This window comes from Solanum verrucosum, unplaced genomic scaffold (genome assembly GCF_900185275.1).
Source record: "Solanum verrucosum unplaced genomic scaffold, falcon-dt-bn FXZP01000238.1, whole genome shotgun sequence".
NCBI classification, from domain to species: domain Eukaryota; kingdom Viridiplantae; phylum Streptophyta; class Magnoliopsida; order Solanales; family Solanaceae; genus Solanum; species Solanum verrucosum.
The window spans coordinates 3119052-3145616 of NW_026020630.1; the positions used below are offsets into that span (position 1 = coordinate 3119052).

At 33.3% G+C, this 26565-nt stretch overlaps 2 protein-coding genes across 2 annotated transcripts; both read left to right on the forward strand.

The window, feature by feature from the left end:
* Positions 1–4586: 4586 nt before the first annotated feature.
* On the forward strand, positions 4587–11584 carry LOC125811900 (receptor-like protein Cf-9 homolog). The gene is made up of 5 exons (XM_049491449.1): positions 4587–5058; positions 5361–5824; positions 6038–6326; positions 8265–8352; positions 9181–11584. The coding sequence occupies exons 1-5, from the start codon at positions 4587–4589 to the stop codon at positions 11582–11584; spliced, it is 3717 nt and encodes a 1238-aa protein (XP_049347406.1).
* Positions 11585–13874: 2290 nt separating this feature from the next.
* LOC125811901 (receptor-like protein Cf-9) lies at positions 13875–23177 on the forward strand. Its single transcript, XM_049491450.1, has 2 exons — positions 13875–16413; positions 23089–23177. Exons 1-2 carry the CDS (start codon positions 13875–13877, stop codon positions 23175–23177), a joined length of 2628 nt encoding a protein of 875 aa, XP_049347407.1.
* Positions 23178–26565: the final 3388 nt, after the last annotated feature.

Below are 26565 nucleotides of genomic sequence, written 5' to 3' on the forward strand. Positions count from 1 at the left end.
TTCAAATTTATATTTAGGGTGTGTTTGGTATGAAGGAAAACATTTTCCTCATGTTTGGTTGGGTTAAATGTTTTGGAAAATGTTTTCCAAATCAACTCATTTTCCTCAAATTTAAGGAAAATGACTTCCCTTCAAAACTTGAGGAAAACATTTTCCAAAACTCTCTTCCAACTTCCAATTAAAAAAAAAATTGTTGAAAAAATCAATTTATTTTGTCCCTACACTCAAACCAATCACCCCCCCCCCCCCCCAAAAAAATAATAAAATTTTAAGTTTATTTTTAAATTCAATATTTTTACCCCACCCTCACCCCTACCCCCACCCCCACCACCACCCCTCCCAAAAATATATTAAAAGTTGCTTTTAAAAGATATTTATAATTTCAATTTTTTATTTTTTATCCCCTACCCTCGCCCCCCCCCCCCCCCCCAGCCCCTTCAAAAAGAAAAAAATTTAAGTTTGTTTTTAAAAAATATTATTTCATTTTTCACCCTTACCCTCGACCCCCTACCCATTCCTCCACCCACCCCCTACCAGCCCCCCCACTACCCAAAAAAAAATTTAAGTTTGTTTTTAAAAAATATTTTCGACTTCAAAATTTCACCCCTACCCTCGATCCCCCCACCCCCCACCCACCCCCTACCAGCCCCCCCCCAAAAAAAAAGTTTAAGTTTGTTTTTAAAATGTAGACACATAATTTTTGACCGAATTTAAGGTATTACACCATTTTTAGTACACAAATATTGCTTTTATATATAAATTAAATATTTTATTTTTCATCGTATTTTAGTAAGTTTATTTTAAAAGATTGAAAAACTACAAAAAATATATGTTTTCTTTTAATTTTAATAAATAAGCTAGTATTTCTTAATTATATTTTTAGACTAGCTATTTGACTTTTCTCATATTTTATTAATTCAAAATAATTAATTAATATTTTATTATTATGGTTTATATATATATATAAAATTTAATAAATATAATAACCTAAACTACCCACACTACCTCACTACCCCCACTACACCTACCCTCACCCCACATACTCCTCCACTACCCCACTCTTCCCCCCCACATCCACACACACTACACACACCCACACTCCACTATATACTACTATATTATACACACTACAAGATACATGTTCCATATAGATAGAGGGAGAGGAACACAAAAACGAAAAAAAAAAAAAATCATCAGCAACCAAACACACACACACATACGGACAGCATACCAAAAAAAGGCACACAACACAACATAGCAACACAGGACCACCGAAAAGAAAAAGAGGAAATCCATTTTAGTTTTAGTTTATTTTTCTTTCAAATATTCATTAATACATTCACATATTTTCTTCCTTTCTCATTACTACTTTATTTAAACACAACACATATACCATAACGAATCATCTACAAAAATTAGTGGGTGTTCTAATCGAGGTTCAGTCAAGATTTTGCGGTATTCAACTTTTCCCTATCTCTTTAATTTATTTATGGAATTTGATGTAATTTTATGACAAGTTTTCTTATACGTTGTTTTATTCATTAGTTTGATTGAAATGATTAATTTGTTAGTTGTTATATCTCTCTATTTAATGTATGAAGGTAGATTTAATCGATAATTATTTTTATTTATCTAATTCCCATTGTTAGTTGTGATCTCTTAAAAATAAACGAGTCATAACATTGTTCTTATCTTGATTCAGATAATAATGATAAAGTAGGTATAGTTAGGATAAAAAACAAATAAATAAATAAATAAATTATTGTTGTTTAATTTTATCAAACAAAAATTATATTTATTTTTAACAATTCCTTATTGTTTTATTTGATTTGAAAGTGTATACTTAATTTTGATATTAACTTTAAGAGTAATAAAAATATAAATATTAAAATGTAAAATAAAAGATATAGAAATGATGCCAGAATTATATATTGTATCCTCAACATTTAGATTTATTTTACTTTATTTAGTTTTATGTATAAAGGAAGAATATTTGTTTTCTAATGACTAGATGAGTTTTAGGCATATTAATAAATATTTGTTTCAATTAAGAATGTGGTTACACATCTTTTTTGAGACAGTAAAAGAAACTCAAGGATGCGGTGACACACCTTGTTCAAAAAGATAAATAATTTTTATTAATTTAAAGTAAGACTTATAGACAATTATTAGATGATATGCGAAGAAGACAGTTATGTCTCTAAATGTCAAGACTAAGAATGCGGTTATGCATCTAGGTTGAGACCAAATAAAAGTTCAACAATAAAGATATGAGTGAAACTGTAGCATATAAAATATATCCAAAATAATTTAAAAGTAAGTAGAAGTCAATAAAAGCGACCGTGCTAGAATCACGGGACTCGAGGGATGCCTAATACCTTCCCCTTGGTCAACAGAATTCCTTACCTAAATTTCTAGTTCGCAGACCAAAATAAAGAGTCATTTCCTTTTGGTTAGGGATTAAAAAGAAAAAGGTGACTTGGAACACCATAACTCAATTCCAAGAGGCGACTTTGAAAAAATAAAATAATCCCTAAATCAATACCGTCACTTAAATTGGAAAAGCCCTTCCGCCGCTATGCACAAAAAGGGGTGTGACATCTCTGGCGACTCCGCCGGGGAATAACCAGAATTTGAGCTTTGTATATTTGAGTTTTACTTTATTTTATTATATTATTTCATTGGATATATTGTTTTGATGACCTAATTTGCTACTTGCTGCTCATTTGTCGCTTTGATATTGTTGAATTGTATATAATTTGTCTTCTCGTACACCATCTGAGTCTCTAAAAATAGGGTAGTAGGGAATGCAGTTATGCATCCCAATTTCTTTTGAGATAAAGCTGGAGTGTCTGGGCACCCAGTGAAGGATTTTAGTCACACATGTTGATGTAGATCAAAGTGACATTACTTCAAGGAGGCCTTTCACAAGAAGTCAAGCTAAGGATCTTCAAGCATTGCAAGCTTTATGGATGAAGATGGAACCTTTGGAAGGCACCAACATGGAAGACTTGAAGATATTTAATATATTAAGTGCCCTACCATTTTAATTACCTTGTAATTTTAATGTAGGGCAATTGAGTCTTTCTTCACTATTTTAGTTTTAGTATAAATAGTAGATATTAGGGTTTCATAAGTAGTTTTGGACATGTTATGCCTCTTGTGAGAGTTTGGAAGCCCTTTGTTGAACTTCAACATTTTGTCCTAGAATTTGCAAGTAAGATTATTACTTTCTTGAGGATTCTAATAGATTAGGTGCTTTTATTTCCCAATTAAGTGGTGTTTTTGGTTAGTATCACCATTACATCTCTTAGTTGTTTGAATTTAATTGTGTCTATCTCTTTTATCTAGCTTTTTTTATTTTTATTTTATTTTTATTTTTATCTTCTTGTTTCACATCACATGTTAGGCAAGGTTGGACCAGCAATGAAGTCGGAATAGCGCTGCTACCGATAAGTTGCCCCTCCTTGGCTCAAGTTGTCTACTCGGGTAAGACAGTCTAGATACCTTTCTTATTCCGGTTTGAACCTAGTAAAACTAGAACATAGACACAGTTATCCCTAAAAAACTCCGAATCATGTGACTTAGTGATCCTCAAAACAAGAGTTGGGTCCGTCCAGGACAAGTATCCCTCTCTTACTTGACCACTTAGCTCATTTTATGTGCTACATGAAAATGCATTTATTTGAAAGTTTCTATAAGTTGACTCATTTTAGTATGACTAATGCAATGAATTTTTTTTTTTATCTTTTGATCTTATTTTGAAAAAAAAAAAGAAGAGAAAACACGAAAATATTTCTTCTTTTATAAGTTATTATACATTTCTTAAAATAAAATAAAAAATTTGCATTACTTAATGAAAAGAATAATAATATTTTTATTTAGATTTTTTTCATAAAGTTTGTAAAAAGAAAATTCAAAATATTTTAATTTCATAATACTTTGAAAAGTTACATTTGTCAAAATAAAAAAATAAAAATTCAATATCTTAAAGTTTTTTTCACTGTCCAATCTGGACGAACTACGCACACCTGATTCTCACCTCAATGAGATACGTAGGCAACCCTCTTTGGGTTCGGTGATCTTTATTCAAAAATAAAAAATAAAAAATCTTTTTTCAAAAGTTCAAAAAAAAAAATGGAAAACAAGAAGATTTAATCTTTATAAAAAATAAGTATTTATTAATTTTATTTTAATAATTCAAATAAAAAAAAACTAAAGAACTTTATATCAAAGCTCTAAAAAAGAAAAACTTAGTTATTGAGTTTTTGAAAAAATATGCAAAGATCTTTGCAAGCGTGTTACGTATGCAATCTCAAACGGATTTGATCAATGCATTATTTAAAAAAAAAAAAGTTATAACTGAAGAAGGTCTAACCCTAACAAGCATTATTATATATGCACAGTTAAATTAAGGTGGTTGATTTGTGGTTAAGCTGGCATCCCATCCCTATAATACAAGGTCAAAAGGGAAAAAGAAAATGACTCACAAAGACGGAAATGAGTCGGACAATGATGAGGTCCAGAACCAGATGATGTCACAAGAAACAGTGTCAACCGAAGAGATAATGATACTAAAATAGCAAATGACGGAGATGTACGAAGCTTGGATGAGTGGACAAGCTCCACCGCCTTCAATTCGTGACTATCTAAATACAAATATGTTACCCCATGTCCAAGTATCAATGAGTGATCCAATCTATCCACCTGGATTCGGTCCCTATGCTAACGCATCCAATGTAGCTGGAACTTCTACAGTGCGCCTTTTAAGTACGCCTATGACAAGTAATCCACTATTCATTCCAACTGCGCCGACAAATGTCGTTCAACAACCTATAATGGAGCCAAAATCCAACAACGATCCTCCACCCAAAGTTCAATATGATCGAGATTATACTCCTGAATTGACTTTTAAAATCCCAAGCTCTTACCCTCACACTCATCAGTATAGTTCCCATGTTGAGGCTGAAAAAGCTGTTAAGAACGATGAACATGAAGAATTTGCTAGAAAACTGAAGAGTTTGGAACAAAGTGTAAGAGATATGCAAGGATTGGGAGGTCACAAAAGTGTTTCATTCAATGATTTGTGCATGTTTCCCACGTTCATCTACCCATCGATTTTAAAACTCCAAAGTTTGAAAAATATGATGGACACGGAGATCCTGTAGCTCATTTAAAGAGATATTGTAATCAATTGAGAGGGGCTAGAAGCAAAGAAGAATTGCTCATGGCTTATTTTGGGGAAAGTTTGATGGGAATTGCCTCAGAATGGTTCAGAGACCAAGATACTTCTAACTGGCATACATGAGATGATTTGGCTCGATGTTTTGTTCAACAATTTCAATATAACATTGACATAGTTCCAGATCGCACTTCACTTGTCAACATGAGGAAGAAGACCACTAAAAATTTTCGTGAATATGCTATTAGGTGGAGGGAGCAAGCTGCTAGGGTTAAGCCGCCAATGAAAGAGTCTGAAATGATCGATGTTTTCCTTCAAGCGCAAGAACCAGATTACTTTCATTATTTACTTTCCGTTGTTGGAAAAACATTTGCTGAAGTTATTAAGATTGGTGAAATGGTGAAAAATGGCATCAAGTCTGGAAAAATTGTAAGTCAAGCTGCCTTGAAAGCTACAACACAGGTGATTAAAAATGGATCAGGAAATTTTGGGGGAAAGAAAATGAAGGAGGATATAGCAAATGTTGTGTCAAGCACACAAAAATGTCCAAGGGGTCCACCTTATCAATCTGCACCACCTCAATACCATCATTATCTCCCTATGCAAGACACACAATATTCTGTTGTTCCACCTCAATATGCGGTTTACAATGCACAACAATATGCATACCCACCAAACTATCCTCAATGGCAAGCGTCAACATATCAAAATGTTCACCCTTCTTCTCAAAATTTTTGAGCACCTTATAATCTTTGTCCGAGACATGGATTTGGAGAAGGTCAAAGGCCTAGAAACAATTTCACACCAATTGGAGAGTCTTACACAAGTTTATTTAACAAGTTGAAACATTTGAAGATAATAGAGCCGATTTCTCAAAATTATGTGGATCCACATGCAAAGGGTTTCAATCCTACAGCACGATGTGCATACCATTCTGATGCTCCAGGGCACAGTATTGAAGATTGTCATAATTTTAAAAAAAAGGTGGAAGAGATGATTCTAACAAAGATGATTGTGGTTAAAAATGATAACCCCCCAAATGTTACTAAGAATCCTCTACCGGCACATAATGATGTACACTTTATCGAGATGATATGTGATGACAAAGAATATGACAATTCTGAAGAAATGGCAATTGAAATTGGTAAAGCTTTTACGAAGGCTAACGTGCAAAGCAGTGGCTAAGAAGTTCAGCTTGGTGATTGAGATACACTCTTCTTTTCCCTAAAAAGAGTGTATAAATAGTTTATTTTGTCATCATTTCTGCTATACAATCATTTTTATTTTTAGTAAGTCAAATCTTTTTATCATTTCTCTTATGCGTTTGTTTGATTGAGTTTTGTCGTAGTTTGAGTTATTATAGAGTTGTGACCTAAATTTAGTTTGTTGTCTTGTCACCAAGTTTTTTTTTAATCTTTAATATAATCTTTATTCTGTGTCACTTTGATCCGTTCTATTTGGCATTACACATATACATCTCTTTTCAGTTCAATTTTGTGACATGATATGCAAAAGGATTTGGTCAGATCTTAAGATTATATCTAATCATGAAATGAATACGTCAAAGAATTTTTATTTTTTTTGAGGAAATGAATAAATGACTTAGACACCTTGATACTACCTTTAGTAAAAAATAAATAAATAATAATAATAAAAAAAAAAAAAATCATCTAACTTGACATGTCATTTGTTGTCAAGAAGGTATTAATCAAATGGAGATTCTCCGCTTACAATCATGCAACAAAATGATATATATATTCATCAATACATATGTTGCAAAGAAATATTGAATGATTTTCACTTCACATCTTAAAGGAAATTGCTTGTATTTGACATTTTTAATAATTGATATGATGAAGGCATTTCATCCTACTATCCAAACACCGTGTAATCCTTTGATATCCCTTTTGAGCCTTAATTTTATTTTTCTTTCATACCCCTCTTTTGGAATCAAAATACAGTAAAAAAAAAAAAAGTCAAGAAAGGAGAAAAGTGAAAAAGAGAAAAAAAAAAAAAAAAAAAAAGAGAGAAAAGAAAAGTTGGAGTGAAAAATAAAAAAAAATCTAATAACAACAAAAAGCAAACTTCCTGAACTACGTTCGACCTGATTCTTGCTTTGACAAGATACGTAGGCAACCTTATTTTGAGGTTCGGTCCAAACAAAAAAAAAAATCTAGAAAGTCCTCATCACAATAACTGGGGCAAAAATAATAATAATAATAATAATTATTATTATTATTATTATTATTATTATTTTATTGTATTTTTGTAAAAAGAGTCGATTTCAAAAGTTATAAGTCTTAACCCTATTACGCAGTATCTTTGAGCTTTCATGCCAATCCTTTCATTTTAACCCTGTCCAAAAGCCACGTTACAATCCAAATAAAGACCTTCTGATCAATTTTTAACAATGACAAGTCAAGCAAGCTTTCAGTGTTGATTATGTAAGGAAAAATATTATGCCACTCGCATAAGGAGTGAAAAATGAGGGAATCTTATCGATGAAAATCCTCAAAATCCCTATAGGAGATCATTTGAGTTGAGAGAAAGTGAAAAATGAGAGAGTCTTATTGGTGAAAACACTCAGGGCACCGTAAGACGATAATGAGTGAGAGATAAGAAAAAAAAGACTTGTTAGTGAAAACCTTTCGAGGCACCACCAGTCAAGTGTTGTCATAAATCTAGTGCAAAAGTTGAATTATAGAAGTCTGACTTCAAAGTTGAAAGTTTGACAAAGATAAAATTTAGATTGATTGGACAGACCAGACCATTTAATCCAAAAAACATGTCATGATCATTACAATTGACCACCACTATCAATGGAATCCATTTATTTTTATTTATTTATTTATTATTATTTTTTTCTTCTTAAAAGGATCAAATATTATTTCTTCTTATTTGCGTCTCGCTCAATTCAATCTTGAGATAGTCTTCATTAAGCAGGCAGAAAATAATTTCAAAATTGCTACCATCTCTTCAATTATACAAAACAAAGCTTGATTAGCCCATCAATCGTGACATAATTCAAGAAATAGTGATATGCATAGTAACTTGTCAGCAATTGACAATTTTTGAATACAAGGTTCAATTATTGTTGGAGGGTGGAAACAGTATAACAAATTTGAAGTTAGAAGTTCTGAACAACTAGAGATGTTTTCAAGATTATCAAGGTGAGCTGACTAGCAAACGAAAGCAGTCAATTTCAAGCTAAAATTAGCTTCAAACATGGCAACAACAGGAGCAACTATCCTCAAAGCTAATGCCACAAATCGACCACCATAAAAAATAAAAAAAATAAAAAAATAAAAAATTATTGCATTGTTTCTCCTATGATAAACGTTTTCTAGTGTGAGACAATTTTTTTTTATTTCTTTACTAGGATAAACATTTCCTAATATAAGACATTTTAAAAAGGAAAAAGAAAAAAAAGGGATAAAATATTGTGGTGATTTTATTTGATGATTCTGTTAATTGAGATCTTCCTAAGTACTGAGATTTAGTTTAGCAGGACCCTCCTACATAATGAGATTTAGATTAGCAGGACCCTCCTACATAATGAGATTAGCAGGACCCTCCTACATAATGTGATTTAAATTAGCAGGACCCTCCTATATAATGGGATTAACAGGACCCTCCTACATAATGAGATTTAGATTAGCAGGACCCTCCTACATAATGAGATTAACAGGACCCTCCTACATAATGAGATTTAGATTAGCAGGACCCTCCTACATAATGGGATTAACAGGACCCTCCTATATAATGAGATTTAGATTAGCAGGACCCTCCTACATAATGAGATTTAGATTAGCAGGACCCTCTTACATAATGGGATTTACAGACCCTCCTACATAATGGGATTTAGATTAGCAGGACCCTCATACATAATGGGATTTAGATTAGCAGGACCCTCTTACATAATGAAATTTAGATTAGCCAGACCCTCCTACATAATGGATTAGCAGGACCCTCATACATAATGAGATTTAGATTAGCAGGACTATTCTGCATCTTCATGATAATCACCTTTCTGGCCCTATCTCTGAAGAAATAGGTTACCTAAGGTCTCTTGTTGGGTTAAGTTTGAAGAATAACTCTCTTGATGGTTCTATTCCTGCTGCATTGGGGAATTTGACCAAGTTGTCCCTTTTGTATCTTTATGATAATCACCTTTCTGGCCCTATTCCTGCAGAAATAGGTCACCTAAGGTCTCTTACTGATCTGCGGCTGTACAATAACTCCCTTAATGGTTCTATTCCTGCTTCATTGGGGAATTTGAACAACTTGACTATTCTGCGTCTTGATGATAATCACCTATTTGGCTTTATTCCTGAAGAAATAGGCTACCTAAGGTCTCTTACTCATCTAGATTTGTGTTCTAACACTCTTGATGGTTCTATTCCAACTTCATTGGGAAATTTGACCAGCTTGTCCATTTTGTATCTTTATGATAATCACCTTTCTGGCCCTATTCCTGAAGAAATAGGTTACCTAAGGTCTCTTACTGATCTGCGGTTGTACAATAACTCTCTTAATGGTTCTATTCCTGCTTCATTGGGGAATTTGACCAACTTGTCTATTTTGCTTCTTGATGGTAATCACCTTTCTGGCTTTATTCCTGAAGAAATAGGTTACCTAAGGTCTCTTACTGATCTGCAGTTGTACGATAACACTCTTGATGGTTCTATTCCAACTTCATTGGGAAATTTGACCAGCTTGTCCATTTTGTATCTTTATGATAATCACCTTTCTGGCCCTATTCCTGAAGAAATAGGTTACCTAAGGTCTCTTACTGATCTGCGGTTGTACGATAACACTCTTAATGGTTGTATTCCTGCTTCATTGGGGAATTTGAACAACTTGTCTGTCTTGTATCTTGATGGTAATCACCTTTCTGGCCCTATCCCTGAAGAAATAGGTTATCTAAGGTTTCTTACTGATCTACAGTTGTACAATAACTCTCTTAATGGTTCTATTCCTGCTTCATTGGGGAATTTGAGAAACTTGCAAGTTCTGTCTCTCCATGAAAACAATCTGATTGAGGAAATTCCTTCATCTATTTGCAATTTAACTTCGCTGACAATCCTGTATTTGTCGAGAAACAACTTGAAAGGAAAAAATCTGCAATGCTTGGGTAATATCAGTGCCCTCCAGTATGTGATAATGTCACATAATAATCTCAGTGGAGAGCTCCATCCGTCTATTTGCAATTTAACATCACTGCAAATTCTAGATTTGGGTAGAAACAATCTAAAGGGAGAAATTCCGCAATGTTTTGGCAACATGAGTGGTCATCTTGAGGTTCTGGATATGCAACACAACAATCTTTCTGGAACTATTCCAACGACTTTTAGAGCTGGAACACTTAGAAGCTTCAACTTGCATGGCAATAAACTTAAGGGGGAAATTCCCCAATCTTTGGTCAATTGCAAAGAGATGCAAGTTTTTGATTTAGGAGATAATCACCTCAACGACACATTCCCGATGTGGTTGGGAACTCTTCCTAAGTTGAGAATTTTAAGCTTGAGATCGAATAAGTTGCATGGACCGATTAGAACTTTAGGAAGTGAAAACATTTTTAATGAGCTTCGAATGTTGGATATCTCTTCCAATGCCTTCACGGAAAACTTACCGACGAGTCTGTTACAACATTTAAAAGCCATGAGGACAATTGATCAAACGATGAATGCACCAAGTGATGAAGGAGGTGAATATTACCAAGACTCGGTAGCTGTCGTAACAAAGGGATTGGAGCTTGAAGTTGTGAGAATCTTGTTTTTGTATACCACTATCGATTTTTCAGACAATAAGTTTGAAGGACATATTCCAAGTATTATGGGAGATCTCATTGCACTTCGCATGCTTAATTTATCTCATAATGGATTGCAAGGTCATATACCGCCATCACTTGGAAGATTAACTTTGGTTGAATCATTGGACCTGTCAAGTAACCACCTTGTAGGAGAGATACCAGCACAATTTGCTTCTCTAACTTCTCTTGCAGTCTTAAATCTCTCCTACAATCATCTCAAAGGGTGCATTCCTCAAGGAAATCAATTTCATACCTTTGACAACAATTCATATGTAGGTAATGATGGATTACGTGGATTCCCACATTTGAAAGGCTGTGGTACTGAAGGTAATGATTCAGAATCAGAGAAAACTGATACCGGATCTGAGCTTGATGAAGAAAGCAACTCTGAATTTCTGAATGATTTTTGGAAAGCTGCTCTTATGGGCTATGGAACTGGACTCTGTATTGGATTATCCATTATATATATCATGATTTCAACTGGAAAACTGATATGGCTTGCAAGAATCATTGTGGAGGTGGAGCATAAAATTATGATGGGAAGAAGAAAGAAGCAGCGAAAGCAAAGGAGTTACAGAAGAAGCAAATAATCGCATGTAGAAGAGTTAAAAATTCAAGTATATATGCAGTTAAGTTCTAGTTTGAGCTTTAGATTATTGCAGCTAACTATATCTGAATTTTCATATTAGTTATATCAGCAACTAATTGAATGCTCTACAAAGCCTATTTTTCTGTCCAAAATTAGTTGGAAGCTGTGATCCAATTATCTGGTTAGAGGCTTGGTTTAACAAGTTCTTCATGTGTGAACCAACAGATAATTAGTTTTAGTGTAAAATTCGCCGGATTTAATAACTTTCTTTCAAATTGTAATTTGATTTTAGTATAAAATAAAAGACTTGACTTTCTTTGTGTAAATATAAACATCAGACAGTAAATAAACAAATTCAAACATGCAGGTGGTTGGAGAAGAATTTGTTGGAATGCTCATCAGAGATACAATAATTAATATCAGAAACTGCAGCTTATGGTTTATAAGTAGGCTTTTTATTCTTCCTTTATTAACTTTAGGAAATGTAATATTATGAATTTTGATGATACATCAAGTTATATAACGTTTTAATGAATTCAATGAATATTGTGTGTATATTTTCCATCGTACCAAAAAAAAGAAAATGAATATTGTGTGTGTGTCCCTGAGGAGACATTCGATTGAAAAAAATGAAGTGCATATTTTTCGGTACGGTGATAATTCAAGTAGGAAAATTGAAACAACTGATAGTTGAGTTTTGTTTCGATTAACATTGGTGATAGTTAAAGTAGGAAACATACACACATGATTGTTCAAGTATGCAACACAGAAAATCGAGATACCTTAGATGTGTTATTGACCCGTCACTCCTTTTGTTTTGTGTGTTTCTGGATGAAAGAACTAAGTTAGTCATGTATACAAATTCAAGTGCATTGAATGAAGTGTATGGCATCATCAATTCTCTACCGACTCAATAGTCTTTATGTTGATCAAAAGAGAGAGAGCATTCAAAAAAGCTGAATTGACGGAGGAAGATATTTTGGATGCAACAGAGGGAAAGAGAATTAACGAGCCTCCTACAATCGTCCCTCAAGGACCTCAATTTCATACCTTTGAGGGAAATTCATATGAAGGTAATGATGAATTGCGTGGATTCCCAGTTTCGAAAGATTGTGGCAGTGATCTATTATCAAAGGCACGTTATATATATACCATATCTGTGCTTGACAATCAAGAAAGCAATACTGAATTTCTCAATATTAGCTATGAAATTGGACTATGTATTGTATTATATGTAGTATGTTTCATGATTTCAGCTGGAAATCCGAAATGGCTCGCAAGAATCATTGAAGAACTGGAACACAAAATTAGTAGTGTAGTGAATGAAGTTTTTGCATTTCTTGGATTCCTATCTACTTACTGTACAATTTGCAAACTAATAATACTCACTTCACAGAATCTAAGAGGGACTTTATTATGAATAAAACTTTGAACTTGAGAATGCATTATCCGTTGTCCCTAATATAATCAAGCTCGAGAAAGGAGTGAAGGCAGAGTGTGGGATGTCCCTGAAGCTAATTATATCAAGCCAACACCAGCACCAGCAACGATACGAATGGAGGTTTTCTATCTCAGATTTCTAACTCATGGGAAGAAATCGCTAGTATTTTTGTGTCTCTACTAAGATTTGAACCCTACAGATCTCTTATGGTTTTCATCTACTTCATTGTCCGTTAAACCACACCCATATTAATTATCAGTACAGACTCAATAGTTTGTGGATAATTTGTGTTCCAATCTCATTACTTGAGATTCTCATTTACATTATCAGATAGTATAAATCTAACTTCTTTTTTTCTTTGGGGAGCAACACGAAATAGTCATTATACTTTTTAGATTCGGACAAGTGGAATGAGAACGCAACAAAACTATTTGGTAAAGTCCTTATCTTAATTATATGTGTAACACATTTACATTCATAATTCATTATGTTTATTGACTTAACACAACAACTAGTTGGTTATGTCCTTGTCTGAATTATATTAAATGTGTAACACATTTACATTCATTATTTATTATCTTTCTTGACTTAACGCAACAAACTATTTGGTTGTCTTTGTCTGAATTATATGTGTAACACATTTACATTCATTGTTCATTATCTGTCTTGACTTAACACAACAAAACTATTTGGTTAAGTCCTTGTCTACAGATGTAAGTGTACCTTTCAACGAAATTGGACTAGTCAAAGAAATTTGCCTATATAGATATGAATAGCCTTTTCTTAATTTTCACTATCAACTCTCAGTACACAGACTTACTCAGTATTTAGAAGCAACTTGGACTAAAACATGGGATACAGGCAATTCTCATTTCTGCTCTTTGTCTGTTTCTGTCAGCTTTCTTTTTCTTCATCCATACCTCATTCGTGCCGCAAAGATCAAAGCACTGCTCTTCTAAAATTCAATAAAACTCTCACTTTAGATCCCTCATTAGTTACGTGTAGTTCCTACTCTTATACGAGTTCATGGAATAAGAGCAGAGATTGTTGCTCGTGGGATGGAGTCATATGTGATGAGATGACTGGCTGTGTGATTGAACTTAATCTCAGTTGCAGCGGTCTTGTAGGAAAAATAGATTCCAATAGCAGTCTCTTCCAACTCTCTCATCTCCAAAGGCTCGACCTTTCTTCTAATAACTTCTCTAATTCTCACATCTCGCCTGAATTTGGAAGGTTCTCAAGCTTGACACTTCTTGATCTTTCTGACTCCTATTTCTCAGGTCATATACCTTCTGAAATCTCTCATCTTTCTCAATTACAGTCTCTTCGCCTCTCCCCGTCATTTGAAACTATTCTAAGACTCACCGCCCATGATTTGAAATTGCTCCTTCAGAATTTGACTCAATTAAGAGAGCTTGATCTTACTTCTATAAATATCTCTTCCACCATTCCTCCAAATTTTTCTTCTCATTTGACAACTCTGAGGATGGGAAATACAGGTTTGTACGGGATAATACCTGAGAGTATTTTTCACCTTCCCAATCTGGAAACACTTGTCTTACAAAACAATAATCAGCTCAGTGGTTATTTTCCGAAGACTAAATGGAACAGCAGTGCATCTCTCATAGAGTTAGATCTCAGTGGCGTGAATTTTTCTGACAATTTGCCTGAGTCTATTGGCTATCTAACTTCACTGCATTCTTTGTCTCTTAAAAATTGCAATCTTAGAGGGCCTATTCCTGAAGCTCTTTTGAATCTCACTCTCATAGAGGATTTGGACCTTCAATATAACTCCCTGAATGGAACAATACCATCAGGGATGTTTTCTCTTCCGTCTCTAAGTCGTTTAGTCTTGAGTAATAACCACTTTTCTGGTCAGTTTGAGGATTTCAATTCCAATTCACTAATCTGGATTGATTTAAGTAATAATCAGCTGCAAGGCCATCTTCCCAGATCGATTCAAAACCATGTGAACCTAACAGGCCTTATTCTTTCTTTCAATAATTTTAGTGGCCATGTGGATGTCAGCTTCCTTGCTGACCTCAAACAACTTTATTATCTTGATCTTTCATATAATCGTATCTCGTTGACCAATGAGAACAAACATAATGTTACTTTGCCAGGATCTCTTATGAGCTTACAATTGGCCGCATGTGAAGTGAAAGAATTGGAGTTTCTAAGATCCGCTAAGCTTCTTTGGCAGTTGGATCTTTCAAATAATAAGATTCAAGGAAGAATCCCTAATTGGGCATGGACTAATTGGATGTTCTTATTGCAACGTCTTAATTTATCCCACAACATGCTGGAAAGTGTTGACTCAATTCCACTTCTGTTTATAGAAGCTATTGATTTGCGGTCCAATTTGCTTCAAGGTTCACTACCTATTCCACCAATTTCCATAAGATTCTTCTTCATATCCCATAATAATCTCACTGAAGAAATTCCTTCAGATATTTGCAATTTGACATCACTGGTAATGCTTGATATGGCAAGAAACAACTTGAAGGGAGCAATTCCGCAATGTTTGGGTAATATCAGTGGCCTCGAGGTTCTGGATGTGCACCACAACAGTCTTTCAGGGACTCTTCCAACAACTTTTAGAATTGGAAGTGCACTCAAAAGCTTCAACTTTCATGGCAATAAGCTGGAGGGGAAAATCCCACAATCCCTGACCAATTGCAAGCAACTCGATGTTCTTGATTTAGGAGACAATCACCTCAGTGACGCATTCCCTGTGTGGTTGGGGACTCTGCCAAAGCTGAAAGTTCTAAGTTTGAGATCCAATAAATTGCATGGGTCCATTAGATCTCTACCGACTGGAAACATGTTTCCTCAGCTTAGAATATTAGATCTCTCCTCCAATGCCTTCACAAAAAACTTACCAACGAGTCTATTTCAACATTTGAAAGCCATGAGGACAGTTGATCAAACGATGAACGCACCAAGTGATGAAGGGAATCGATATTACCAAGACTCGGTAGCTCTCATAACAAAGGGATTGGAGCTTGAAGTTGTGAGAATCTTGTTTTTGTACACCACTGTTGATCTTTCAAACAACAAGTTTGAAGGATTTATTCCAAGTATTATGGGAGATCTTATTGCACTTCGTGTGCTGAATTTATCTCATAATGGATTACAAGGTCATATACCGCCATCACTTGGAAGTTTATCTTCAGTTGAATCATTGGACCTGTCACGTAACCATCTTGTAGGAGAGATACCAGCACGATTTGCTTCTCTTACATCTCTTGAAGTCTTAAATCTCTCCTACAATCATCTCGAAGGGTGCATTCCTCAAGGACCTCAATTCTATACATTTGAGAACAATTCATATGAAGGTAATGATAGATTACGTGGATTCCCACTTTCAAAAGGTTGTGGTAACGATGGTAATGATTCGGAGACAAATTGTCACGACCCAAGCCTAGGGCCTAGACGTGACCGGCGAATGGGGAAGCCGAAGGAACCCCAAACAAGCCTCATAGCGTATCATTACACATCCTTGGTCGCGGAAGCAATTAAAATGACCATAAGTGATAAACATAATCAAGGGGAAATCGGGACTAAGGGAGCAAGAAAAAAAAAGGGAATGATACATAAATACCATAGATGAGTCAAGCTCAAGCATAATACACAACTTGTCCAACACCACCTCTAAACATGGGTACTTAGCGGGGGCCAAGACAAACTCCCAGGCTCACCCTCATAGTTAAAACATAACTAAAAAGGAAAAGTCTTATACATAGCAAAAGATCATAAGCAACGTCCCCGGAATGGAGGACTCACCAATAACCTCTATAGAAAATCGTATTAGCCACGCGGAGGAGGATGGTCAAGCGGTGCTCCGGTGAGTCCGGTCCCTACATGGTGACATCATGTAGGCATAGAGTATGCATTAGTACGTTTGAATGTACTAAGTATATGGGATGAAATGCAATGCTACAATAGATGAACATCATAGGAAAAATGCATAATCATACCCGTTAGATAGCATATTAAAGAAATGATATGTATAATGATGCTTACAAAAATATCATATTTAGTGGGACATAGTACATGTATGGTGAGTGACCATCAATATAGTATTTTCCAAGGCCTACCACCCCCTTGGAGAGGCGAAAGAGGTACAAACCCCTCAATGTGGTTACCCGGGCCTACCACCCCCCAAGCTAGGGACCAAGGTACAAACCCCTCGATGTGGTTATACGGGCCTACTACCCCCGTACTAGGCAACCAAGGTACCAACCCCTTGATACGGCTACCCGGGCCTACAACCCCCCGAGCTAGGCTTGGTCGACTCACAACACTTATATAGAGAAAATCATATACATGTATCCATTTCATCATCATTTCAATGATTATATGACCATCTGACTCATAGGACGTACATTAGACCTTCCATTTCCTAAGAATTCTATAAGTGGGCATTTTATCAAACACATGGTGGGCTATTGTTCATGTAAAGAAAATCATGTATTTCAAGAGTACTAAGTCCAACCAATTCCAAAATCCATATAAATCAGTCCACCATCAACATACATATATATAAATCAACCTTCATAATTTGATCATGGAAGCATGAAAACCATAAACATCACATAAAAATTCCATTTCATGATAATATGCAAAATATACCATAATAGGGTGTGTAGTAGTAATTCCATACTTCAAGAGTTCATAATAACCATAAGGACCCATAACTTGAAGTAAAAATAGAGAATAAATGGTTGGACTTGTGGAAAGGAAGGTTTCCACAATCAAACCCACATACCTCAACTTTGAAGAATCCTTGATGAAGATTGGGATGGAGAATTGAAGCTTGAGATTGAGTCTTGAATTCGGAATTAGAGCTTGAGATGTTTGAATTTGGTTGAAGATCTTGGTGGAAGTTTGGAGGGGGCTTAGAGAGTGTTTTTGAGTGTTTTGAAGTTAGAAACAAAATATGACTAAGTATGGGACATATCCCCTCTTTATAAAAAAAAACGTCCCAACACTTAGCCAAAAAAAAATGAGGCTTTAAAAAAAAACAGCTACTGGAAATTGCAATTCTGCCCGGACAGGTTTTACGAAAATGGTCATAACTCCTTCATCCTAACTCGGAATGAGGTGAAACCAATTGCATTAGAAAGATAACTCGAAGGGATTTAATTTAATAGGCAGTGGCCCTTCCAGTTCCTTGTGTGCTAAGAGATACGCCTCTTTAAAGTTGACCCTTCAAATCGCATTTTTTGCGATTTTCGAATTTTGATACGGTTGCTCTAAAATTCAGGTTAGACCCATTTTCCACTCAATTTGACCCCCTGAATAAGAATATGAAGTCGAATTTCCAAAATCATGCACGGATTTTGAGATATATGGAAATTACAATTATAGGTGCTTCTGAAGCACATTTTCGGGCATTTTTGGGGTCGTTTCACAAATGATACCACATCTGGACTTGACAATGAAGAAAACGACTCTAAATTTCTGAATGATTTTTGGAAAGCTGCTCTTATGGGGTATGGAAGTGGACTATGTATTGGATTATCGATAATATATTTCATGTTCTCAACTGGAAATCCGAAATGGCTTGCAAGAATCATTGTAGAACTGGAACACAAAATAATGATAGGAAAGAGAAAGAAGCAGAAAAGGGAAAGGAGTTACAGAAGAAGAAATAATAGCTTAACTTGACAATTTACATTTGTTTTTATTGTGTAACATTGTGATGTAAATGATGTTTAATCAGTTTTTGTATTTTTTTAAGCAATAATATTACAGTTATTTCATTAAAGAAAAAATATAGTTAAACAATGGGCTGATTGAAAAGTGTTTTAGTTCCTGTTAAATAATATATAAATAGACACTCAAATTTTAAGAGTGCACATCTAAATACCTTCGGTGAAAGAGTAACATCAAATTGAATGAGTTTGGTGTATATGTCATATGACTTTTTTTTATAGTGCACAACTACCCCATGACCCATTGCAATAAATTAGGGACTACCTTCACTTAAATATGTAACATCAAATTGAATAAGTTGTTGCATCAAATTTAATGAGTTGAAAACTCAAGATTATTGATAAGACAATATCAAAATTGTTGTATAAAAAATTATTTATGTATTAGTAATACCGAAAAGCGAATTATTAATCAAAGACTATATAAAAAATAAGGAACTTTTTATTAGGATTATTTTCTTTGTTATGTGTATAACAAAAAGACATGTAAGGTACGTATTCATGTTTTAATTGTTAAGGGTAGGGGTGTTCACGGGTTGGTTTGGATCGGTTATTGGTTAAAACCAAAATCAAATCAAACTTAATCGGTTTTTAAATTATCAAAACCAAACCAAATCAAATATAATATACATTTATCGGTTTGGTGATTATCGGTTTCGGTTTGGTTTGGTTCGGTTATTAACCATACACAAAAATAAAAGAAATAATTCATTCAAAATGTGAAAAAACTGACAACAATCCATTCAAAACGAAAAATAGTTAGAATGACTTAAATTATTACTGAACTTTCGATCACTAAATTTACTATCAATAAAGCTTTAAAATTCACTATATTAGCCTAGAAGGAAGAGACAATAACATTTTCAGTCCCACAAGAATTGTCATAGACACTCATATACATGAGATCAATAAGATAAATGTTTCATCTTAGGCATTTTTGTTTTCAATAAGTAAATTATAAAGAAATTTTAACAAAAATATGTATAAGATCTTTAAAATTGTTTATAAAAACAATCTATTAAGTATGTATATTAATAAAATATATGTATATAATTCATCGATTTGGTTCGGTTATTTCTTCGATTTTTTTTGAATAAAACCATAACCAAACCAGATACTGTCGGTTTTCAAAAATCTAAAACCAAACCAAACCAAACCCAAATAAAATCGGTTTTATTTTATCGGTTTGGTTCGGTTTTTCGGTTTGGATCGATTTTTATCCAAACCGTGAACACCCCTATATGGTGATTGAGATACACTCTTCTTTTCTCTAAAAAGAGTGTATAAATAGTTTATTTTGTCATCATTTCTGCTATGCAATCATTTTTATTTTTAGTAAGTCAAATCTTTCTATCATTTCTCTTATGTGTTTGTTTGATTGAGTTTTGTCGTAGTTTGAGTTATTATAGAGTTGTGACCTAAATTTAGTTTGTTGTCTTGTCACCAAGTTTTTTTTTAATCTTTAATATAATCTTTATTCTGTGTCACTTTGATCCGTTCTATTTGGCATTACACATATACATCTCTTTTCAGTTCAATTTTGTGACATGATATGCAAAATGATTTGGTCAGATCTTAAGATTATATCTAATCATGAAATGAATACGTCAAAGAATTTTTTTTTTTGAGGAAATGAATAAATGACTTAGACACCTTGATACTTCCTTTAGTAAAAATAAAAATAATAATAATTAAAAAAAAATAAAAAAAAAATAAAACAATCATCTAACTTGACATGTCATTTGTTGTCAAGAAGGTATTAATCAAATGGAGATTCTCAGCTGACAATCATGCAACAAAATGATATATATATTCATCAATACATATGTTGCAAATAAATATTATATGATTTTCACTTCACATCTTAAAGGAAATTGCTTGTATTTGACATTTTTAATAATTGATATGATGAAGGCATTTCATTCTACTATCCAAACACCGTGTAATCCTTTGATATCCCTTTTGAGCCTTAATTTTATTTTCTTTCATACCCCTCTTTTGGAATCAAAATACAGTAAAAAAAAAAAAAAGTCAAGAAAGGAGAAAAGTGAAAAAGAGAAAAAAATAAAAGAGAGAAAAGAAAAGTTGGAGTGAAAAAAAAAATAAAATCTAATAACAACAAAAAGCAAACTTCCTGAACTACGTTCGACCTGATTCTTGCTTTGACAAGATACATAGGCAACCTTATTTTGAGGTTCGGTCCAAACAAAAAAAAAATCTAGAAAGTCCTCATCACAATAACTGGGAAAATAATAATAATAATAATAATAATTATTATTATTATTTTATTGTATTTTTGTAAAAAGAGTCGATTTCAAAAGTTGTAAGTCTAAACCCTGTTACGCAGTATCTTTGAACTTTCATGCCAATCCTTTCATTTTAACCCTGTCCAAAAGTCACGTTACAATCCAAATAAAGACCTTCTGATCAATTTTTAACAATGACAAGTCAAGCAAGCTTTCAGTGTTGATTATATAAGGAAAAATGTTATGCCACTCACATAAGGAGTGAAAAATGAGGGAATCTTATCGATGAAAATCCTCAAAATCCCTATAGGAGATCATTTGAGTTGAGAGAAAGTAAAAAATGAGAGAGTCTTATTGGTGAAAACCCTCAGGGCACCGTAAGACGATAATGAGTGAGAGATAAGAAAAAAAAGACTTGTTAGTGAAAACCTTTCGAGGCACCACCAGTCAAGTGTTGTCATAAATCTAGTGCAAAAGTTGGATTATAGAAGTCTGACTTCAAAGTTGAAAGTTTGACAAAGATAAAGTTTAGATTGATTGGACAGACCAGACCATTTAATCCAAAAAGCATGTCATGATCATTACAATTGACCACCACTATCAATGGAATCCATTTATTTATTTATTTATTTATTTTTCTTCTTAAAAGGATCAAATATTATTTCTTCTTATTTGCATCTCGCTCAATTCAATCTTGAGATAGTCTTCATTAAGCAGGCAGAAAATGATTTCAAAATTGCTACCATCTCTTCAATTATACAAAACAAAGCTTGATTAGCCCATCAATCATGACATAATTCAAGAAATAGTGATATGCATAGTAACTTGTCAGCAATTGACAATTTTTGAATACAAGGTTCAATTATTGTTGGAGGGTGGAAATAGTATAACAAATTTGAAGTTAGAAGTTCTGAACAACTAGAGATGTTTTCAAGATTATCAAGGTGAGCTGACTAGCAAACAAAAGCAGTCAATTTCAAGCTAAAATTAGCTTCAAACATGGCAACAACAGGAGCAACTATCCTCAAAGCTAATGCCACAAATCGACCACCATAAAAAAAAAAAAAAAAAAAAAAAAAATTATTGCATTGTTTCTCCTATGATAAACGTTTTCTAGTGTGAGACAATTATTTTTATTTTATTTTATTTATATTTTATTTCTTTACTAGGATAAACATTTCCTAATATAAGACATTTAAAAGAAAAAAAGAAAAAAAAGGGATAAAATATTGTGGTGATTTTATTTGATGATTCTGTTAATTGAGATCTTCCTAAGCACTGAGATTTAGTTTAGTAGGACTCTCATACATAATGAGATTTAGATTAGCAGTACCCTCCTACATAATGGGATTAGCAGGACCCTCCTACATAATGAGATTTAGATTAGCAGGACCTTCCTACATAATGGGATTAACAGGACCCTCCTACATAATGGGATTTAGATTAGCAAGACCCTCCTACATAATGGGATTAACAGGACCCTCCTACATAATGAGATTTAGATTAGCAGGACCCTCCTACATAATGAGATTAGCAAGACCCTCCTATATAATGAGATTTAGATTAGCAGGACCCTCCTACATAATGGGATTTAGATTAGCAGGACCCTCTTACATAATGGGATTAGCAGGACCCTCATACATAATGGGATTTAGATTAGCAGGACCCTCCTACATAATGGGATTAACAGGCCCTCCTACATAATGGGATTTAGATTAGCAGGACCCTCCTACATAATGGGATTTAGATTAGCAGGACCCTCCTACATAATGAAATTTAGATTAGTCGGACCCTCCTACATAATGGGATTAGCAGGACCCTCCTACATAATGAGATTTAGATTAGCAGGACCCTCCTACATAATGAGATTTAGATTAGCAGGACCCTCTTACATAGTAGGATTTAGTTATTTTCTCCTAGGTAAACACTTCTTATTCGGAGACATTTTTTTTATTTTATTATTTTTTCTCCTAGGATAAACGCTTCCTAGTCTGAGTTTATTTTTGAAAATTTACATTTGCTAATAACTCACAAAATTTTTCCAATGAAAACTGGGGCAAAAATTTTGTTTATTTCTTTTGTTTGTGATGGTTTTCAGGGTTCTTCAAGCGAAACATGGATTGGAAATTCAAGAACAAAGTTTCAACTCTTTTTCAGAATGATCAATTTCATGATAGTCAGAATTAGGTTCTTCAATGCATATAACAGCCTGACTTCCTGACATCTATTTTTATTCAGCTTCTGATCAACAAAACATGCAGTCATTCAAGAACATATTCAAATTGTCATTTTGAAGAGTGAAACTCACTCTAAGCGGCAAGTTAAGCCTCAATCCAATTCAAGATCAAGATACTCACCCAAAAATCAAGGTGATATCTGAAAGTAAAAACATAAGTGAAGACTCAAGAGAAGTTGTATAGATAGGAGCTTGTACTTTTATTTTCCTTTTGACTATTAGCTTTCATTATTTTTATGTAAGGATAGGAACCGCAACTTGGAGCCTCGATAAAACCTCACTTAACTTCAAACTCATCACCTCATCTCTTTGAACTACATGTGACTTGATTCCCCTATAACCCGGGATATGTAGGATGTCCAAAACTAGGACTCGGTCGCATATTTTTCTTTTCGAATAAGAGTCCGTTCAAAACTTGTCACGTTGTCTACTTCTTTGTCTGAAAACTCTTCGTGTTTCCAGTCAAAGAGGGGCAAACTGTAGACACATAATTTTTGACCGAATTTAAGGTATTACACCATTTTTAGTACACAAATATTGCTTTTATATATAAATTAAATATTTTATTTTTCATCGTATTTTAGTAAGTTTATTTTAAAAGATTGAAAAACTACAAAAAATATATGTTTTCTTTTAATTTTAATAAATAAGCTAGTATTTCTTAATTATATTTTTAGACTAGCTATTTGACTTTTCTCATATTTTATTAATTCAAAATAATTAATTAATATTTTATTATTATGGTTTTTATATATATATATTTAATTTAATAAATATAATAACCTAAACTACCCACACTACCTCACTACCCCCACTACACCTACCCTCACCCCACATACTCCTCCACTACCCCACTCTTCCCCCCCACATCCACACACACTACACACACCCACACTCCACTATATACTACTATATTATACACACTACAAGATACATGTTCCATATAGATAGAGGGAGAGAAACACAAAAACGAAAAAAATAAAATCATCAGCAACCAAACACACACACACACATACGGACAGCATACCAAAAAAAGGCACACAACACAACATAGCAACACAGGACCACCGAAAAGAAAAAGAGGAAATCCATTTTAGTTTTAGTTTATTTTTCTTTCAAATATTCATTAATACATTCACATATTTTCTTCCTTTCTCATTACTACTTTATTTAAACACAACACATATACCATAACGAATCATCTACAAAAATTAGTGGGTGTTCTAATCGAGGTTCAGTCAAGATTTTGCGGTATTCAACTTTTCCCTATCTCTTTAATTTATTTATGGAATTTGATGTAATTTTATGACAAGTTTTCTTATACGTTGTTTTATTCATTAGTTTGATTGAAATGATTAATTTGTTAGTTGTTATATCTCTCTATTTAATGTATGAAGGTAGATTTAATCGATAATTATTTTTATTTATCTAATTCCCATTGTTAGTTGTGATCTCTTAAAAATAAACGAGTCATAACATTGTTCTTATCTTGATTCAGATAATAATGATAAAGTAGGTATAGTTAGGATAAAAAACAAATAAATAAATAAATAAATTATTGTTGTTTAATTTTATCAAACAAAAATTATATTTATTTTTAACAATTCTTTATTGTTTTATTTGATTTGAAAGTGTATACTTAATTTTGATATTAACTTTAAGAGTAATAAAAATATAAATATTAAAATATAAAATAAAAGATATAGAAATGATGCCAGAATTATATATTGTATCCTCAACATTTAGATTTATTTTACTTTATTTAGTTTTATGTATAAATGAAGAATATTTGTTTTCTAATGACTAGATGAGTTTTAGGCATATTAATAAATATTTGTTTCAATTAAGAATGTGGTTACACATCTTTTTTGAGACAGTAAAAGAAACTCAAGGATGCGGTGACGCACCTTGTTCAAAAAGATAAATAATTTTTATTAATTTAAAGTAAGACTTATAGACAATTATTAGATGAGATGCGAAGAAGACAGTTATGTCTCTAAATGTCAAGACCAAGAATGCGGTTATGCATCTAGGTTGAGACCAAATAAAAGTTCAACAATAAAGATATGGGTGAAACTGTAGCATATAAAATATATCCAAAATAATTTAAAACTAAGTAGAAGTCAATAAAAGCGACCGTGCTAGAATCACGGGACTCGAGGGATGCCTAATACCTTCCTCTTGATCAACAGAATTCCTTACCTAAATTTCTAGTTTGCAGACCAAAATAAAGAGTCATTTCCTTTTGGTTAGGGATTAAAAAGAAAAAGGTGACTTGGAACACCATAACTCAATTCCAAGAGGCGACTTTGAAAAAATAAAATAATCCCTAAATCAATACCGTCACTTAAATTGGAAAAACCCTTCCGCCGCTATGCGCAAAAAGGGGTGTGACATAAAAAATATTTTCGACTTCAAAATTTCATTTTTTCACCCCTACCCTCGACCCCCCACCCACCCAACCCCTACCAGCCCCCCCACCCCCCAAAAAAAATTTAAGTTTGTTTTTAAAAAATATTTTTAACTTTAAAATTTCAATTTTTCACCCCTATCCTCGACCCCCCCATCCACGCCCTACCAGACCCCCCACCCCCCAAAAAAAATTTGAAGTTTTTTTTAAAAAAAATATTTTTAACTTCAAAATTTCAATTTTTCACCTCTACCCTCGACCCCCCCCCCCCACCCCCTATCAGCCCCCACCCCAAAAAAAAAATTAAGTTTGTTTTTAAAAAATATTTTCAATTTCAAAAATTATTTTCTACTCTAGTAAAAATAAAAGAAATTTTTCAAAAACATTTTTCATTCATAAATCAAACACAAAAAATCTTTTCTGAAAAATATTTTCTACTCACTAACCAAACATGAGAAAATAAGTCAAAAATCAACTTGTTTTCCAAGAAAACATTTTCTAGGAAAACATTTTCTTTCATACCAAACACACCCTTAAGTCAGTTTTGGTTCCTTAAATTTGTCATAAGTAAGCACTTTTAGTTTCTATCAACTATATAATAAGTTAGAGTTGTTTGACTTAATGAGAATCGAGAATTATTTTTTTTAACGGAAAACACCATGAAGATCCCCTCAAATCCCATAAACAACATTAAAAACTACAAGATTAGAGAGAAATTACATCCAAAAAGTTAAATTAGACACGAAAAGTATTTATAATTTTTTTTTTAAAGAAAAATGCACAAACTAAACTTCCAAATCTAACAACTAGAATTTGTAAAATGATGATTGATGACCAATAGTATTGCTTTTGACAAACTTTAAGGACACATTCAAAATTTATTAATAATTAAAGGACCAAATGTGCTATATTTTAAGTCTTTGAATCAC